The 19112-nt window shown below is 52.9% G+C and overlaps 3 protein-coding genes across 11 annotated transcripts; 1 reads left to right on the top strand and 2 right to left on the bottom strand.

The window, feature by feature from the left end:
* Positions 1-193: 193 nt before the first annotated feature.
* BORCS8 (BLOC-1 related complex subunit 8) lies at positions 194-10616 on the bottom strand. Of its 7 annotated transcripts, none has more exons than XM_086698497.1 (7): positions 10496-10615; positions 8616-8753; positions 7787-7899; positions 7239-7303; positions 3661-3771; positions 1753-1828; positions 194-1513 (listed from the first exon to the last, which is right to left on the bottom strand). In XM_086698497.1, the coding sequence occupies exons 1-6, from the start codon at positions 10530-10532 to the stop codon at positions 1795-1797; spliced, it is 498 nt and encodes a 165-aa protein (XP_086554623.1). In that variant the 5' UTR covers positions 10533-10615; the 3' UTR covers positions 194-1513; positions 1753-1794. The 7 variants fall into 7 exon arrangements, with proteins under 7 accessions (XP_086554623.1, XP_086554622.1, XP_086554624.1 ...); XM_086698496.1 differs by having other exon boundaries at positions 194-1422; XM_086698498.1 differs by having other exon boundaries at positions 194-1418.
* RFXANK (regulatory factor X associated ankyrin containing protein) lies at positions 10607-17287 on the top strand. 3 transcript variants are annotated; one of them, XM_086698493.1, is made up of 10 exons: positions 10607-10732; positions 11406-11545; positions 12049-12243; positions 14315-14398; positions 14546-14611; positions 14837-14937; positions 15107-15232; positions 15617-15683; positions 16065-16145; positions 17069-17287. In XM_086698493.1, exons 3-10 carry the CDS (start codon positions 12057-12059, stop codon positions 17137-17139), a joined length of 783 nt encoding a protein of 260 aa, XP_086554619.1. In that variant the 5' UTR covers positions 10607-10732; positions 11406-11545; positions 12049-12056; the 3' UTR covers positions 17140-17287. The 3 variants fall into 3 exon arrangements, with proteins under 3 accessions (XP_086554619.1, XP_086554620.1, XP_025771934.1); XM_025916149.2 differs by lacking the exon at positions 10607-10732 and having other exon boundaries at positions 11304-11545; XM_086698494.1 differs by lacking the exons at positions 10607-10732; positions 14546-14611 and having other exon boundaries at positions 11302-11545.
* On the bottom strand, positions 16546-18790 carry NR2C2AP (nuclear receptor 2C2 associated protein). Its single transcript, XM_025916556.2, has 5 exons — positions 18466-18790; positions 18223-18313; positions 17878-17983; positions 17734-17801; positions 16546-17468 (listed from the first exon to the last, which is right to left on the bottom strand). Exons 1-5 carry the CDS (start codon positions 18501-18503, stop codon positions 17352-17354), a joined length of 420 nt encoding a protein of 139 aa, XP_025772341.1. The 5' UTR covers positions 18504-18790; the 3' UTR covers positions 16546-17351.
* Positions 18791-19112: the final 322 nt, after the last annotated feature.

Here is a 19112-nt window from a genome sequence, read left to right as displayed (position 1 = left end):
CTAGAGGCCCTGGACTGGAGAGGCAGGTGAAGTCAGATGCCAGGGGAGACTGTGACTTGACCCTATAAAGGTTACCAATCACCCTGTAGGGAACAGTTTTGGGGGAAAGTGCGGGGTGGAAGGCTCTGAGAGGGGCAATGGGGCAACAATTCTGAAGAGGAAGGGGGCAGGGTCTGTAGGGATAAAGGCGGGATCAGGAGAAGCCACAGAGAATTTTATTCCAAGGGGGCGCAGCAGCAGAGGGACAGCAGATGACAACAGGGTGTGGGGAGGGCAGCAGGGCGGTGTCCTTGAGGCTGGATGGTGGGAGTGACGAGGGCAAGGAGAAGGGAGTGGAGAGATGGTGGGGTGTGGGCCCAGGGCTGGTGGGCAACACTGCGTGGGCCATTGGGGTGAGTTGCTGACCCTCTTGGTAGCCCCTCCTGCCCCAAGTCCTCCCAGATGCTCCCTAGGCAATCCCACAGCCAGCGGGATTCCTCACTACCCCCAGCCGGAGAGCTAAGCCTGGCACACAGCAGGTGCTCAAAAAGTACTTCAACTGCATACACATGAATTCTGCTGCCTCTTGTCTCTGGAGACTGTGGCTCGGGGGGCTGTGGAGGCCCCATCCCACTCATGCCTCCCAAGCCCTCTGAGAGGGCCTCTGTGGCACAGAGCGCCATCGCAGCGCCTGGCAAATGGGCGGGGCTTTGAGAACTACAACAGCCAGAGCTCAGGAAGTCCCTCAGATGCCGCCGATCTGCCGGGGTCGGCCCTACATGGGCGCCGAGTAACAACGTGCCAGGCCTTTCTTGGTACCATGCTCTCCTCACACAGTCGATCACACCTCCCGGTATTGAGGCCTTCCTGCAGTCCTCTCCCATCAAGTTCTTGGCCTGGCCACATGGCTGGCCTCGACCAATGGAGCATCCGCAGTGTGAAGCAAGAAGAGGTCGGATGGGCACAGGCACACGGGGGCTGCCCTCTGGGCACCCGGTCACCAGGAGAAGCCTAGGTCGGCCTGCTGGGGAGGCCACGCGGAGGGGAACGGATCCCCTGCTGCTGACGGCACGGGTCCAGATCCAGATGTGTGAGCGAGGCCACCTCTGACTATGAGCCCCTTTGAATTCTGATGAGTGCCAGATAGTTGTTAAGTCCAGAAAAACTGCCCAGCTGAGCCCAGCCCAAATCGCAGGACTGTAAGCAGCCAAATGACTAGGGTTGTCAACCACTAAGTTTGGGGATAGTTTGTCATGCAGCAGTCGCTGATTGCTGCAACACACATCACTATGCAGCAGCACCCTCTGCTGCCTGCTGAACCACTCTGATGGAAGGGAAAAGCAGAGACCAGAGAGGGGAGGGACTTTCTCAGGGTCACACAGCTGGCCAGCAGTGCAGCAAAGATTCCTGAGCTGGGTGGGTAGCCATCATTCTGGGCTCTGCCTGAGAGAACGCGTGTGAGTAAAACAACCAAACGTGGGCTCCCCTTTCTGTCTTGGCAGGGGGAACACGGGATCGAGACAGGGCCTGCGGCCTGGAGAAGGGGCAGGGAGTTGGCACAGAGAGCACGAGGGAGACGAGGGCTGACAACGTCCTGCGTAGCAGAGGGCTGAAGATCCCTACCACCCCGAAGCCTCCCACTGATGAAAGTATCCTACAAGCCCGGGGAGAAAGCCCAAGAGGTTAGACGAGCAGGTCCCTTCTTGGACACCGAGAGGGTGGGTTAGTTCAGAGCATGGAGTACAGAGGTTCACGTCCCCACTTGACACTGACCTGAGCCAGAGGGGCCAAAGCACCTCCAAGTCTCTTCCGGGATCAAGCTGAGGAGGGCAGGGGTGGTTCGTCAGGGCTGGAACAAAACATGGGCAGCGTCCTTGAGGCCAATGTCAGAGGCCATGGGGCATGCTCAGTTAGGCTGGAGATGGGTTTGGGTTACCTTCCAGTCCCCTAAGACCCCTGGCCTCAGCCTTCAGGGCATCCTCTGTAAAAATGGGACCAGCCACCCACTTCAGAGGTCGTGGTTGGGACTCATGCAGGACTGGGCACTTCAAACCCACAGGGCTTGCCAAGAGAAGTGTTAAGCAGCACTTTAAGCTGCTAGAAGCATCTTTCAGAAGCAGGCACAAGCAAGGCATCTAAAGCACTTGGGAAACCATGAATTAAAAATAAAAGGTATTGGGGGGGGGCGCCTGGGTGGCTCAGTGGGTTAAGCGTCCCACTTCAGCTCAGGTCATGATCTCACAGTTCGTGGATTCGAGCCCCACCTCAGGCTCTGTGCTGATAGCTCGGAGCCTGGAGGCTGCTTCCGAGTCTGTGTCTCCCTCTCTCTCTGCCCTTCCCCAGCTCACGCTGTCTCCCTCTCTCAAAAATAAACATTAAAAAAAAAACTTAAATAATCAATCAATCAATCAATCAATCAATCAATAAGGTATGGGGGAGCCTGGGCGGCTCAGTCGTTTAAGCATTCGACTCTTGATATCAACTCAGGTCATCATCTTGCGGTCATGGGATCAAGCCCCACGTCAGGCTCCACACCGAGAGGAGCCTGTTTGGGATTCTCTCTCTCCCTCTCTCTGCCTCTGTCAAAATAAATAAATACACTTAAAAAAAAAAAAAAAAAGGTAACAGCTATGGCTTTTTGAGGCCCTACCGTGCAGGGGGCGCTGTGCACACTACACAGCAAGCTCTGGCCCCAATGGCTTGCACCAACCTACAGCAGGGCAGCCCAAGGCAGACAGTTCTTTAAAGCAAAAGAGCCCAGATCAACCCATGTCGTGCTACCGTCTGTGAGAAGATGGCTGCACGTCCATTCTTACACATTCACCAGGCTTTTTTGTTTTTGACAATTCCTGCGTCTCAGTTTTCAGAACAGTAACACAGATTTTTTTTTTTTTTTTCTTTCTAAATGTCTGGTGGGGGACAGGCATGCCAGACCCAGTCCCAGACTGCAGGAGCCGGACATATATCAAAGCAGAGTTACAGCTTACAGCACGTGCACATGTGCCCAAGTGCATGTTTATTAAGTTATAATGACAGTATGACAAAAACTCTCTCCCCAGGGTGCGAGGACTGTAAGTGCTTTTCATTTTTAGGCCATCTGGTCCTTGGCTTGAAGCCTCCTTCAGCTCCGGGCAACCTCCCCTGCAAGCCTCGCGGGCTCTGTCTCCCTCTTTCTCACCCACTCCAGCCACACTCGCCTCCTAGATGTTCCTCCAACACACCCAGATCACCATCCCCAGGGCCTCTGTCCTCACCGCTGTCCAACCCAGAACCCCCTCCCCGGGCCACCTCCCATCTGCATGGTGCTCCGGCCTCTGCTCCCACCTCCTCAGAGAGGCTCCCACCTCCCTTTTCTTCCTTTGCACATCTGAAATGCTCGTCTGTTCCATGTTTACCTGGTTGCCGTATGCCTCCCCGTGAGACCACAAGTACATGCATATTGGCCACCGCTGCATCCCCGGTGCCCAGCCCAGGGCCGGGCACACAGCAGAGCTCAGGACCTGGGTGCTGGGTGGCTGTACTCTCCCGTTACAGACGCCAAAGGACGAGAGGAAGCCACCAGGAACCATGAGATGAGGAAAGGGAGCTGTCTAAGGAGTGAGAAACAGCAGTTCCTGGCTGAGAAGCAAAGGTCCTTACAGCGAGGAGGCTGAGAGCAGGAGCGGGTGGTCCCGGAGCTACCTGTGGCTCTGGGCGGCAGCATTCATGTGGTCCCGAATGCTGATGGCCTGTTTCAGAAGACCCTCCACGCTGCGGAAGTAGACGCTGCTGTCGACAAGGTTCTTCACAGCACTGAAATGGGAGGATGGACCCAGTCGGTGCCACCCCGCCTTACCCTCCCCTCCCTGCGCCTGCCCATGTAGCCTCCCAACCAGAGGTTGGTGGGGGCGCCTGCACGGGCTCAGTGCTCAACAGGCACCCCAGGTATTCTGTGGGCTTATCCGGGGTTTAAAGTTTTGATTTCCCTGCCACACCTCAATGACATCTATGCGACAGAGCGCATGATGGCCAGAAGCAGCTATTTTTTTGAAAGTTTTTATTTATTCATTTAAGTAATCTCTACACCTGACGTGGGGCTTGAACTCACGACCCCAAGATCGAGAGCGAGTCACATGCTCTTCCGAGTGAGCCAGCCAGGCGCCCCGGGTGCAACTTTTACATCCTGCTGCTAGACCACCTAATGTTTTGAAGAAGCGATAAATGTGTAAAAATGGCCTTTTAGATAACCTATTCCTGCCTCTGAAGGAAGCTTATCAACTCAACTGTGAAGAGCTCTGGAGGTGAGCTTAGAGAGAACCAGAATAACTCACTACTAATTAAGGGGACACCACTGCCAAGCTGTGCTAGCCTCTGGTGTTGGTGCCAGACTAACAAACATCTAATGAAAATGCCCCTTCCAACAGCACAACAGTAAAATATTCACCAGGCCACCCAGGGCCCTGCTAATGCCAGCAACTCACCTGCATAGCATCTGCAGTAGAAATAAAAGTGTCATTTTAAAGCGGTTCTATTAAAGACAAAAAACTCACTCCTATTTATTATCAGTCAGGGACCTGCTGGAAAACGGCCATGAGATCAAAGCGGGGATTGGGGGGCTATCGCCTGCTCTGTTAGCTTGTTCGTTTTAGCACTACCAAAATGCAGTCAGCTTTTCTAGTGTTTGCCCACCTGGATGAAAAGCTTGTTTTTATGGGAATGCAAACTGGTGCAGCCACTCTGGAAAACAGTATGGAGGTTCCGCAAAAAATTAACAATAGAACTACCCTACGACCCAGCAATTGCCCTACTAGGTATTTATCCAAGGGACACAGGTGTGCTGTTTCGAAGGGACACATGCACCCCCATGTTTATAGCAGCACCATCAACAATAGCCAAAGTATGGGAAGAGCCCGAATGTCCATCGATGGATGAACGGATAAAGAAGATGTGGGATGTATATACAATGGGAGTATTACTCGGCAGTCAAAGAGAATGAATTCTTGCCATTTGCAACTACGTGGATGGAACCGGAGGGTATTATGATAAGTGAAATTAGTCAGAGAAAGACAAATATCATATGACTTCACTCATATGAGGAATTTAAGATACTAAACAGAGGACTATAAAGGGAGGGAAGCAAAAAGAATATAAAAACAGGGAGGGGGACAACAGAAGGGGGACAAACAGAAGAGACTCTTAAATATGGAGAACAAACAGAGGGTTGCTGGAGGGGCTGTGGGAGGGGGGATGGGCTAAATGGGTAAAGGGCTTAAGGAATCTCCTCTTGAAATCATTGTTGCACAATGTGCTAACTAACTTGGATGTAAACTATGAAAAATAAATAAACTATAGGGGGAAAAAAGCTTGCTTTTTTAAGTTCCCTCTTGAATAGTTTATCCAATTTAGTATCTATAAATTCTGCATCAACTACATAAAGCATTGTCAACAACCAAAAGGGCTCTTTCATGTCCATAAAGGAAACATGGTCCCTTAGCATAGAGAAATTCACATCTCCCTAGCGAGAAGTGCTCAGAGCTCAGAATACACTGGCCTCATGCTTACCTCAGCATGGCCCGGTGGAACTTTCTGGAACATGACGGACACATTCTTTATCCGCTGACATGGCTGCTAAGCCCTTGAAATATCGCTAGTGAGACAGAGGAGCTGAATCTTTTATTTCATTTTAATGCATTAAAATTTAAGTGTCACCCATAGCCCGGACTCCTTCACTGAATGGGGCAGCTAGAGGAACCGGGACAAAGTACAGACTCTGACATGTTCTTCCTTTGACCTGGGCCTTGCTGGTGAGCCCACAGCTGCGCAGGAGCTGTTCGGCAAACGTGAGAGAGAAACTCCTATTTCTTTTCTACTCTTTCTTGAGCTAATGAGGGTGTCTGAGGCCACCATCCTCAAGAAAATGCCATCCGTCTGGAATGCCTTCTGTCCCAGTGGAGGGGCCAAGGCGGCTGATGGTAGAGCAGTCAGCTCAGTACCCTCAGCAGCAGGACCTCCTGCCAAAGAACCTTCGTTCGCACAACAGAAACAGGCAAGCAAACCCCGTGGTTCCACAGCTTGTACTGCTGGGGTGTGTCCAGCCTCCATGAAAATGACTTAGTCCACGCAAAGGGCAAACGGCACTTCTAAATAACATTGCCAAACTCGCGAGGCAAACGGAACAAGCCAGGACGTTAAGTATAGTCAGGGGAACCAACTGAAGAGGGGGAGGCAAGGCCAGGAAAGGTGCGATGATGAAAAGAAACACTGGCTACTACTTTTTACTCTGACACACATCTTTCCCTTGGGACTGGGAGGTGGGGGGGGGGGGGTGGAATCTGAAGACTTAGAAAAAGCTAAACACAAAATAATAATAATAATAATAATTAAATGGTACCCTCACATTCACAGCAGCATTATCCACAGTAGCTAAAACGTGGAAGCAACCGAAACGTTCGTCGACAGATGGATAAACTGAGGTGGGTCTACGCAATGGAATACTACTCAACCTTAAAAAGGAAGGATAATCCAACACAGGCTACAGCATGGGAAGACCTGGAGGACATCATGTTGAGTGAAAAGAGATGGACAGAAAAGCCAAATACTGTCCGACTCCATTTATGTGAGGTCCCCAGATTCATACACAGAACACAGAATGGTGGGTGCCAGGGGTCAGGAGAAAGGGGGGGGGTTAGTGTCTGACGGGGAGAGTTTCAGATTTGCAAGATGAAAAAAATGCTGGCAATGGAGGGTGGGGATGGCTGCACGTGAATGTATTTAATACCACTGAGCCGTATACTTAAAAATAGTTAAGGTGGCAAATTTTACGTGTCTGTTATACACTGAAAAAAAAAATTGGAAAGAAATAAAAATGTAAAAATAATCAGCTGTATTTGTGCTGTGGCCCTCCTCTCAGCTGCCGTCCACCCCACTGGCCAGTCTGTGGTCCTGGATGTGGGAAGGAAAAGTCCCTTGAGGCACTGGCTCCCTTCCCAGATGGCATCTCCCCTAAACCTTTCCACCCCTTCCTACGACACACGGGGAGGGGCTCCACTCGGGAAGAAGCCTGCCTGAGGCACGTGGGGGATGGGCAAATGCTGAGAAGCGCAGGCCTGGATTGGAACCTGCTGTGTGGCCAAGTAAGTCGAGATCCACATGCCTCAACTCAGATGCGTTTGGCAGGAGAAGGTTCACTGGAGAGCTGGCTGAGATGCCCCGGAATGTCCAAGAGGTGACCCTGGGGCATACGGGGACAACCCCGGCAGTGGGGAGGCTACAGGGCTCACCTGCAGGCATACTCCACTGTGTAAATGGCTCCCTGGCTCTGCTCCTCCCATCGCTGCATGTCAGCCTGTGGGAGACAGGAAGCTGTTAGCAGGAGGGCTGCTACCTCCACCCTCTCAGTTCCTGGGATGGAGCACCTGATCACCCATCACCATGGCCACAGAGACCAGCCCCCTCCATCCTGATCTTTCCTCCTGAAAATCCCCTCCCTCACCGGTCTGAGCTTTCCGCCAACACGTGGCTACCATGCCTCAGGGCCTTTGCACCGGCTGTTCCCTCGGCCTGGCACATCGTTCCCTCGGGTCCTCATGCGGATGCTTCCTTCTGGCCATACAAGTGACAACGAATGCACATCCGGCCACCCCCTTCTTCCATATCTGCCCCCAAATCTGTCCACCCATGGCCTCACCCTGTCTCAGTGACCTCATGCCTCCTTGCTGCTGTCCCAGCCTTGACTCCTCCCCCAACAGCCCCTGTTCCATATAGCAGGCCCCAGATCATGAGGTGAGGACTCTGGGGGAGGTCAGTGCCAGGGGTCAGTGGGGCTCACCTTATGCTGGGCCAGCTCAGGCAGAGAGCGGCGCACGTGCTCCTGCAGCCGGTACAGGGCCACGGACGGCTCATTGGCCAGGACATAGACACTCTCAGTGAACTTGTCTGTGACTGGGCCGAGCAAATCAAAAGTTGGGGGCCGGGGTGGGGGGTGGCAGAGCAAGGGAAGGGCGGCAGAGACACAAAGAGACAAAGCATAAGACTCTTGACTGCTTAATCCGCGAGTCCAGCCAGAGCAGCGAGGGGTGTCCAGTGTCCACTCAGGAGCTGGGTCACCTGTGGTCCCAGTGATGGGTTGAAGGAGATAATCAAGAAAGGCTTCGCTCATCATGATGTTAACACATCCAGTGAACTCATGGTTTCCCCCCCCCCAAGCCCACTTGCGGTAGACACTGCTTCTGCCCACTTGGACCCTCTCACATTCCCTTTACCCCAAGGAATGAATCTGAGACTCTTCTTCGAGGGTCCTACCAGTTACTGGACCTGAAAATGCCTGGAAGCTTAGATCGCTGGGTGGCCTTCAGCCATGACTGACCATCAAGGGGTATTAAAGGCCACATCTCCTGCTGTGTGTTGGGACAACGTGGAGGTGTAAATCATCCTTCTGAGTTCTCCTGAAGCATCAGGCTGAGGATCTGCCCTGAGATCACTCCTTGCTCAGCTTCCCCTATCTCCCTTGTGAGGTTCTCCTGGTAAGTTAATTACACAGAAATCCTTACCCCACGGTCTGCTTCAACAAATGACATTCCCAGCCAGTCAGTCATCTACACCCTCCCATCCATGACAGATCCTGCTGGTTCTGCCTGAAGACAAAGTCTAAATCTCACCTATTCTTACCACTACACTGCCCACGCTGGTCCAGGCATGGCCACCTCTCGCCAGGACGCCAGATTCAGCTCCTTCCTGGTCTCCCTGCTTCCGCTCTGCCAACAGTCCAATCTCCAAACAACGGATGGAGTGATCTCCTAATGAACATATCAGATATGTCCCTCCTCCCTTATCTGAAACCCTCTTATGGCTCCCATCAGCCAGAGCGTAAAATCCACCTAACTTACTATGGCCCATAAGCCCCTGTATGTTCTTCCTGCTGTTAACTTCCCTGCCTTCCTCACCATCCAAGGCACAGTGGCCTCCTGGCTGTTCCTTGGACACTCCCAGTACTGTCCAAAAGAACTTTCTGAGATGACCGAAAGGTTCTATAATCCATAGTGTCCAATAATGTAGCCACTAGGCACATACGGCTGGCTACTGAGCATGTGGCTGAAATGTGAAATACGACTCACAAATTGAGTTTTATTTTTTTGTTTAAAGTTTAATTCCGATAGAGTTAACATACAGTGTTATGTTAGTTTCAGGTGTACAATATAGTAATTCAATAATTCTACACATTACTCAGTGCTCACCATAAGAATTTTAAGTTTTACCTAATTTTAATTAACTTAAATACCCATAAATACTGTGATCAGTAGCTGCTGTATTGCTGCACAGCTTGTTCTGCCACTGACCCTCTCCTTCCCCCATGGGCTTCTCTTTATCCCTCATGTCTCAGCTCCTGGGCAACGCCTTCCCTGATCACCACGCTTAACCGGATGTCACTTCCATCTCATTCTCAACCTCAGCACCTCGTTCATTTCTCTTGTAAATTCTCATTCTTTATTACATTACATTTTTATAAAAAAACAAAAACAAAAAAAGTTAAAGCTTGGATTCTTGAGGGCAGGGGCTTCTGGGAGCCTCAGTTTCCTTAGCTGTAAAAATGGAATAATAGTACCCACCTCAAGGTTTGCTACAGAGATGGACCCCATGCTGTGCCCAGTGGAGTGTAGTTAACAAGACAGAGAACTCTGGTGCATCTGGGAGTCAAGGGAGGCTGTGCATGAGTCTGGCTAGTGTCAGCATGTCTAGCTCACTGCAACGCCCTCGGTAGGGTAGAGCCCATCCTGCCACCTCCAAACTGAGTGTACTCTTATCCCTCTTAGTCCTCCTGGTTTGGAAAATAAGCATAAGAGCTTACCCTTCAGTGCTGCTGCAAAAAAAGATGGAATGAACTATACTTGTGCCTTCTAAATAATTAACTAGAGGGGTGCCTGGGTGACTCAGTCGGTTAAGCAACCAACTCTTGATTTCCGCTCAGGTCATGACCTCACAGTTGGTGAGTTCAGCCCAGCACGGGGCTCTGCGCTGACAGTGGGAAGCCTGCTTGGGATCCTCTGTACGTCTCTCTGCCCCTCTCCCACTTGTGTTCTCGCTCTTTCTCAAAAATAAACTTAAAAATAATTACTAGAAATAACGTGTGTCATAACAAAAACCTTTATGATTTAACAAGTCTGTGGCGTTTGGTAATTTGTAACTATGCGACTTACAAATATTCGATGTTAACGTAAACCTAAACAAACACGTAACCATATACGGAAGTAACACGCACAGCGATTGCCACGTCACAGGCGTTCTTTCAATGCATTACAAATAGCAGGTCATTGAATTCTCACAACAAACCTATGGGGGCGGGGAGAGACTATTATACTTCCCATTTTACAGATGACAAAATCGAGGCACGGAGACACTCTAAAGGTTTTTAAACTAGTCAGCGGCCGAACCAGGATGCAATGGTGGTCCAATTAGTTCCCCCGCATGCTCCCTCCAAGCCTTTGCCCCCTCCTGCACTCTGTCAAGTCACCCTTCTGTCCAGCCCGGGGCTCAACACAACCTTTCTTTCCCTTGAGTTGCATCTCCGGTTCCTCCATAACGACCGCGTACAGATTCCGAGGACCGGAAGCGGAAGTGGGGCTATGGGGAAGGCTTCTTAAACCTTCCCCTACGAAACCAGACGCCTTGGTGCTCCAGTTCCGGTGCCAATTGGCCTGCCCTCCTCACTACTTCGTGTACCTAGACTGGAGAGGAACCCTGAGTGAGAGACTGGGGAAGGAGGCACACCAGTAGACGGGTGAGGAAGGGGCGGAGACCCCCTGAAGCTCCAGGAGGGACACCCAAGCAGGAAGGGGCAAGGGCACGCTCCCTTCACGAACTCTTTTCCGGGAGCAGACGAATTAGGGAAACGCTCCAAACATTGTCCACTTCGGGCCACATAAACGGCCTCTTTGTACCCTCCTATTGCCATCAGATTCTTGCACATGCTCACACGCCCCCAGGACCGCAAAGAAGACATTGTTATGAACGGGGGCGACAGTAGTGTTGCCCCTTTAAATCCCGACACCTCGACTTTTCCCCGCCCACCACCTTCGTACAGGAGAGAGCCCCGCCCGTCCTGGAGCAACTGGAACCTAGCGTCTCCCTCAGGAAAAACTTATGGGTGGAGCTGCGGGGGTAGTGACGCAAGACTGTCTCAATGAAATCCTCTGAGCCCTCTGAGGCTCCACCCATCCCTTCAGACCCTGCCGGGCTCCCTCCAGAGCTGCCTGGACAAGAACGCGCAGGCGCAACAGCATTGCTTGGGCCCCAGCGGAAACCACGCCCTTCCCCCAAGTCTTAAAGGGCCAGTAGCAGCTTCTACTGCTCTTGCCTTTCGGCACTTTTGGGGAGGCAGGGTGCGCAGGCGCAGTGGGGTGCTCTGAGGTGGGGGTAGCGGTCGCGTATCAAGTTGCTCTCTGTCCCGGCAGAAGAAACCAGGGCGCTGAGGATCCAGGTTCCAGCTTGCTCCCTCCTATATCAATTGAAGGAGAAAAGTTTGTGAATTGGGCCCCCAAGTTTTGGGGGACCCGGACTTGCGGCGTGGGGTGACAGACGAGGCTCGTTAGAGGTGAGTGGACCTTTCGGATCTGTTTGGGAGGGGCCGGTGGGATGGGACCGATCACACTTTGTTGAGCAGTCACTTATTCCGGGGATCCCCCCCACACACACACACCACGCAAGAAAAAAATAACTACAGTGAACGTTTATTAAGCTCTGCCCGTTATCAGGCCCCTAGCTTTGCTATGTACAGGCACGGTGCTAAGACCTCATTTCCCCATTTGATTAATGAGAAAACTGAGGCTCAAAGAAGTTAAGTCATGTGCCCAAGTGCTCACAGCTTATAAATGGTGGGATTCGAACCCAGATAGCTGAACCCATTTTAAGTAAAGCATGTTGTATGTGCCCCGGTAGCGGGGGAGGAATGAGCCTGAAAAGCAGTTGGACTGTGGTTTTAACTTCCCCCTGAGCTTGAGTTTACCCACCCTCACCGTGAAAGGCCGGGTATGCTGTTGGTGCCTACTTAATAGGAGTTGTTGATAATTAACTGTTATCTTTTGGCGCTTCTGCCAGCTTCCCCCATGGAGCCCACCCAGCCGGCAGAGGACCTCAGTCTGACCCAACAGCTCCCCATCCCAGAATTTGGGGACCCTGAGGACCCCAGCGATGAGGCCCCCGATGGCTCAGACACTGTGGTGCTTAGTCTCTTCCCCTGCACTCTGGAGCCTGGGAATCCTGAACCGGATGCTGGTGCCTCCTCACCGCAGGGTAGGTAGGATGTTTCCCCTGGACTCCTGCCTCTGGGATGCAAGGACAATGGAATGTCAGGCTCAAGACAGGACCTCTGTCTTTATGTTCCATTACCCAGAATGTGTCTTCCCTCTCCACCCAGTGAGGAATTGCTTTATATGTATATATATGATGGCTAGATCCCCATAGCATAAAAGTTGCTATTTTAACCAGACTTGCATACAATTCAGTGGCGGTAAGTACATTCACATTGTGCGTAAGCCCCCCACCCCCACTCTCTCTGTTGTTCCAGAGCATTTCCGTCACCCCAGAAGGAAACCCAGTCCCCATGAGGAATCATTCTCCATCCCTCCTCCCCTAGCCCCTGTCAGTCACTAATCTTTCTGTCTCTATGGATTTCCCTGTTCTGGATATTTCATATAAATGAATCCTACAACATGTGGCCTTTTGTGTCTGCCTTCTTTCATTCAGCATGATGGGTTTTTTTCACTGTTTTAAGTTTGATTTATTAAGTTTGATTATTAAGTAATCTCTACACCCCATGTGGGGCTTGAACACATGACCCCGAGAACAAGAGTTGCATGCCCCTCTGACTGAGCCAGCCAGGCGCCCCTCAGCATGATGGTTTGGAGGTTTGTCTGCATTTGCAGCATGTGTTGGTGCTTCATTCCTTTTTATGACCCAATAATATCCCATTCCAGACCACATTTCTTTTATCCATTCATCCATCGATGGACCCTTGGGTTCTTCCTCTTTAGGCGATTGTGACTAGTGTTGCTGGTACATTTGTGTACCGGTGTTTGTCTGAACAGTTGATTTCAACTTTTGGGGGTAGATACCTAGGAGTGGATTGCTGGGTCAGGTGGTGATTCTGTTAACCCTATTAAGGATCCAAGGATTTCTTTTTTTTTTTTTTTTTTTTTTTTGAGAGAGAGAGAGAGAGCATGAGCAGGGGAGGGGCAGATTGAGGGAGAGAGAGGATCCCAAGCAGGCCCTGCACTCTCAGCGCAGAGCCTGATGTGGGGGTCAAACTCACGAACTATGAGATCATGACTTGAGCTGAAATAGACCAACTGAGCTACCCAGGTGCCCCTCAAGGATTTCTTTTGACTGGAGTCCTTGAACACGTCTAATTCAGTCCCTCCTGGGGCCTTGGTCCCTGCTGTTCCCTCTGTGTGGAACATTCTACCTCTTCCCAGGGCTGGTTTCTTCATCTGGCCAAGCTCTCAGTTGGTATCACCTCCTCAGAGTGGCCCTCCCTGACCATCGTGTCTGAAATGGACTCACCCCTGGCCCTCCCCTCTTTCCACTCTCTTCTACCTCCTTCTTTTTCTTTTGTTTTAAGGATACTCTTTTTTTTCTTAAGTTGTTTTTATATATTTTTTTAATGTTTTTATTTATTTTTGAGACAGAGAGAGACAGAGCATGAGCGGGGGAGGGGCAGAGAGAGAGACACAGAATCCGAAGCAGGCTCCAGGCTCTTAGCTGTCAGCACAGAGCCCGACGCGGGGCTCGAACTCACAGACTGTGAGATCATGACCTGAGCTGAAGTTGGACGCTTAACCGACGGAGCCGCCCAGACGCCCCATTTTCTTAAATTTTTTTTAACATTTGTTTATCATTGCGAGACAGAGAGACACAGAGCGTGAGCAGGGGAGGGGCAGAGAGAGGGGGAGACACAGAATCTGAATTAGGCTCCAGGCTCTGAGCTGTCAGCACAGAGCCCGACGCAGGGCTCAAACTCACAAACTGCGAGATCGTGACCTGAGCTAAAGTCAGTCGCTCAACCAACTGAGCCACCCAGGTGCCCCTCTTCTACCTCCTTCTTATTTCTCCTGAATACTTAGTTCTCTCCTTCTGTCTGACTCCCCCCTCTTGTCGATGTACCCCTTGAGGGCAGGGACTATGTATCGTTTGCCCAGAACATCACCAGGTGTAGAGGAGAAAGGTGCACCCGGGTATCCAGGAGGGCAGAGTGAGTGAATGGTGGAGTGAGGCACTGTCTTTGGTAGCTCCAAATCCCGAGGGTCTGGTCTGAAGCCTCAGAGACATACTAGGAGCAAACTGAGGCCCTTCCTCTCTCTTCTAGGAGGCAGCTCCCTGAAGCACTCCACAACCCTCACCAACCGGCAGCGGGGGAACGAGGTTTCGGCCCTGCCAGCCACCCTCGACTGTAAGTGGGCCTCCAGTCCCTAAGGCGGGGAGAGGTAACAGGTGCTAGTAGGTAGCAGGGGCCGGGAGGAGCAACTTCGGATGGGGTAAACTGAGGCATGGGGCAGGGATGGGACAGGTGAGGACTCTGCCTCTCTCTGGCCCCTAGCCCTGTCCATCCACCAGCTCGCGGCCCAGGGGGAGCTGAGCCAGCTGAAGGAACATCTGAGGAAAGGTGTGTGTCCACACGAGTACTGTGGTGTGTCCGAATGTGTCTGACCACACGTGCTGGTGTGTGCACGTGGGTATTGAAATGACCTGAGTCTCCACAAATGTGCCTGTGTCCACCCGTGTGCTCCCCGTCATGTCTGACCCCAGCCACCCGCCCTGTCCCTGCTCCCACAGCACTGGGGAGAGTGGGCAGGGGTGCATCCCAGTGGTACCACCCCCCTCCTCCCAGGCGACAACCTCATCAACAAGCCGGACGAGCATGGCTTCACCCCCCTCATCTGGGCCTCCGCCTTTGGAGAAATCGAGACTGTCCGCTTCTTGCTCGAGTGGGTGCGTCCCAGCCCAGCTGAGGGCTTCCCAGGAACTTGAGGGTGGGCTGGGGTCTCGTCTGAGTCTGCTGGTGCCATGTCTATAAGAAGGGGCTGCCATGGGTACCCCAGGATTCCAGGGGATGCCCCCACCCATCCCATCACCACTGTCTCTATTCCCCCTACCACAGGGTGCTGACCCCCACATCCTGGCCAAGGAACGGGAAAGCGCCCTGTCCCTGGCCAGCATGGGCGGCTACACAGACATCGTAGGGCTGCTACTTGAGCGTGACGTGGACATCAACATCTACGACTGGGTGAGGCACCGCCCACTGGCCCTGGGCACCTTGCAGGGTACCAGGCCTGCTGTGGGTGCTGAGAACACAAGACAGCCTTCTCTGAGCCTTACAGAGCTCCTAGTTTGCAGGGAGGGCAGCCGACACAGAAACAGCTGAAATGTAGTGAATGGCACTGTAACAGCAGACACACAGGCAGCCGCAAGAGCCCGGAAAGCGGCCTCCAGAGTCCAGGGAAGTCGAGGAGGGTTTCCTGGAAGAAGGGGTATCTAAGCTAAGACCCAAAGGGGGAACGAGGCCAGGTGTTGAGCAGGAGGAAGAACCACATTACATTGGAGGGCTGGGGCTGTTGTGAGAATTTGGAAAAGACAGAATGTCGGTTGCCCTTGCCCCTGCCTTTGACAGAATGGAGGGACGCCACTGCTGTACGCCGTGCGTGGGAACCACGTGAAGTGCGTAGAAGCCTTGTTGGGTAAGTGGGAGCCCCAGCTGGCCCCACAGGAACCCTGAGGGCCAGGGAGGGGTCCAAACTCTGCTCGAACAGCTCTTGGGATGAACGGTCACTACCTGAGTTTCCCAAGAGGATTGATCTGGGGACAGGAGATGGTAGGATAGTACAGGGGTCTGGCTCACCGGATTGAACACCACACCCTTCATGCCTCAGGGACCCTGGAGGTGGGGATTCTATTGGCCACATTCTTCAGAGAGCTCAGGTTCTCATCCAAGCCTATAAGGGCAACCAGCAGACCTGTGGCTATACCGTGAGGGATCTACTGGATCTCCCAAGTCTCCATGCCCCATTCTGGGCTCCCAGCCCCGCTGCCTCTCCAGTAACACCTGCTTTGCTCTGCAGCCCGAGGAGCCGATCTCACCACGGAGGCTGACTCCGGCTATACCCCAATGGACCTTGCCGTGGCCCTGGGATATCGGAAAGGTCAGCCTGAGACACATAGGGCAGTGACAGTGTGCCGTAAGCAGGTGACCACAGAGGGGTACACAGGACATCCCTCTCAGCTGTCACATGCTAGCGTTGAGAGTGTTCACATTAGCAAACACATAGTGCCACTGTGTACTCACCTGGGCGTGTGCGGGAGGCTGACGAGTGTCAGTGACTGGGTTCATGATGAGATATACACAGGCACTGGGAGGCCCAAAGGGAGGGAGGGTGGGATTCAGGCTGGAGGAACCAGGCTGGGAGTGGGATCCTTGCAGAGGCCTTGCAGGATAAGGATGCCAGGAAGGAGGGGCCGGGCCACAGAGGGTCACTGAAGCCAGCCCTCTCCATGGCAGGACGTGGGTGTAAGTAGGGACCATAGGCTGACCCCAGTTTGTTCCCCCACTTCCCCCTTCAGCTTCCCCATCCACAAAATGGGGAGATCCTAACAGAACTGACCCCTTGGGGTCATGGAGAGATTGAGAGCCTGGGACATTTCTCCTCCTTCCTTCAAGTTTTATTCCATTTGGGACAGAAGTCATTCCTCACAGCCCCTCTTATCCTTTCATAAAAGTCACCAGTCGAGGATTTTGTTTGGTAAAGATTTTTTTTTTTTCTTGTTTTTTACTCTAAAAAGCCTCCAAAAATGCATTTTTACAGACTTAGGGAAAATTGAGTTTCCTGGCCTGGGGGCCTCAGTCTTCTCAGCTGTACTCTGGGAAGGGTGTGGATTTCCCTGCATATGAATTAGGTCCTCTGTTTGTGTCCCAGGACTTGGAGATCCCCGTTCGTTCCCTGAGAGGCGGGTGCAGTTCTCATGCTGGGACACCCCGGCTCATCCCCCAAAAGAGGTGTACAAATGGCCTCTGTCTCTGCAGCCTGCATTCGATTCATGGCCCACCTTTTCCCTTTCCTGTTTCCAGTGCAACAGGTGATCGAGAACCACATCCTCAAACTCTTCCAGAGCAACCTGGTGCCCGCAGATCCTGAGTGAAGGCTGCCTGCTGGGGACTCAGATACTCAGGGAACAAAACAGTTGACGCAGAGCTGGGGGAACCCAGAACTGACTTCAAAGGCAGCTCCTGGACAGACGGTGGGAGGGGATCCTTCCCAAGAGGAACCAATAAACCTTCTGTGCATAACCTGAAGGACTTCACCGTGCTTCCCCAAGGGCTTCCTGGAGGAGTTAGTTAGTACCCGGTGGCCTCACGCCCTCTCCCCCAGCACGCGCAGGTGGTAGATGACAATTCGGCCAAAAAAGTCAGCGGCGTCCTCAAATGTCACCTTCAGCCGGTCCACCTCGGCAACTGGCACAGGGAAGGTGTGAGCATAGGCAGTCAAGGGAAATAGGTAGTTCATCATTTCCCATCTGGCAGCCCCAGCTTAGACACCACCAGTGTGCTGGGTGACGGGCCACACTGTGAGCCCTTCTGAGGCTCTCACACAGAACCGCTTACCATCAGCTCATTTTACAGATGGAACAATGGAGGTCCAGAGCCCACTTGCTCAAGGTCACATACCAGGGCCCACGGTTTTCAGAGGCACAGACCACCACCCCTGCCCCTCCCCAGAGGCCCAGGAAGGATATCTGAAGTGAGTTGTTGTCCTCAGGGTAGAAGTCCACAATCTTGCTAAGAGCCTCATTCCCCTGGGAACCTGCAACAGAGAAAGGGGCAGGTTGTGAGGCTGGGGTGCCCTCTCCAAACCCCCACCTTCCAGAGCCCTCCAGTACCTTCCAGGTGACCCCGGCGACTGGAGAAACCCCCCTGGAACTGGATCTGCAGCTGGGAGACACGGATGCGCTGAGGAAACTCTAGTATCACCCACTGGGAGGGGCCCTGGAGACAGACAGGGAAACTGAGGCTCACAATCTGTCCAGGCTCAGACAGAGCTTGCTGTGTGTGTCTTATTCCCACAGTCGATGGGGGGAGAGGTGGTGCGAGGGGCAGCTGGCACTCGTTCCCTCCGTGACCAACTCTACTGTGCCCAGCTGGAGTGCTCCTTAGTTCTCAAGGCACCCCGGCCTCCTGAATCTGATTCACAGGATGGGTGGAGGGTCCAGGGAGAGGTGCCTCACCTGGTCCGAGTTCCAGCACGTTTCCTCGTTCTGATCGAACAGATGCTTCTTTCCAAACTGCCGAGTGTTGCGATTCAGTACTGAACTCACCCTGGAGGCACCAGAATAAGAGCGAAAAGACTAGAGGTCCCGCCCACCGGTGGGCCCGCCCCCTCCTCGCCTCCAGCTTACCCCGGCACCCCCAGCTCGGTTAACCCCGGGCTCAAGGGCCACGCCCGCCACTGCCCGTCCCCAGGGTCTCACCTGGTCACTGTCTCTGGACAAACCAAAGAGTGGGTCATCTCGGCTCCACAAAGCCTCGCAGGGCTCAGCCGGTGTAGCCGGTGTGCGTATTCCGACGCCAAAGCAGCCACAGCCGTTCCACCTTGACCACGCCTCAGAGTCTACAAAGGTTTCAAAGAAACTGCAGTGACCCGCGGCTAGATTCTCACAGCAGGTTCAAGTAAGGGAAACAGGTTTCCTGTGGGTTTCCGGGGGTCGCTCGGACTCCGAGCTTCAGTCTCTGCGAACAGCGCCGAGAACCAGAGCAGGACCCGGAACCACGAGGACACCGCGCAAGCGCACTGTGACTCAGACCTGCCCCTCCCATGCTCTCAGGGCAGGCGGCAATTCGAACCCCGCCCCTCCGCGCCCGCCTCTTAAAGGGCCTTCATCCAGTGCTGAGTTTTCTTTTGGAGCTGGAGGAAGAAGGGAGGCACCTGAAAGAATTGTTTGCCAAGTTGTGTGCGGGGCGCCGTCTTCTGGTGCCTGCGGGTATAGAGCAGGGTATAGGGTATAGGAAGTCTGAGAGACTTCCTATAACGATATCTCCCTACCTGGGGAAGTCAGCCAAAACCCATTCCGTAACTGCTAATGCTGCCGAGCGCTTCATTGCCTCCCAGGGACCAAAG

The sequence above is a fragment of the Puma concolor genome, chromosome A2 (assembly GCF_028749965.1).
Source record: "Puma concolor isolate L17-30 chromosome A2, mPumCon1.1.hap2, whole genome shotgun sequence".
Classification (NCBI taxonomy): Eukaryota; Metazoa; Chordata; class Mammalia; order Carnivora; family Felidae; genus Puma; species Puma concolor.
Note: the sequence above shows the minus strand (reverse complement) of the source record. Positions and strands in the feature narration are given on the sequence as shown.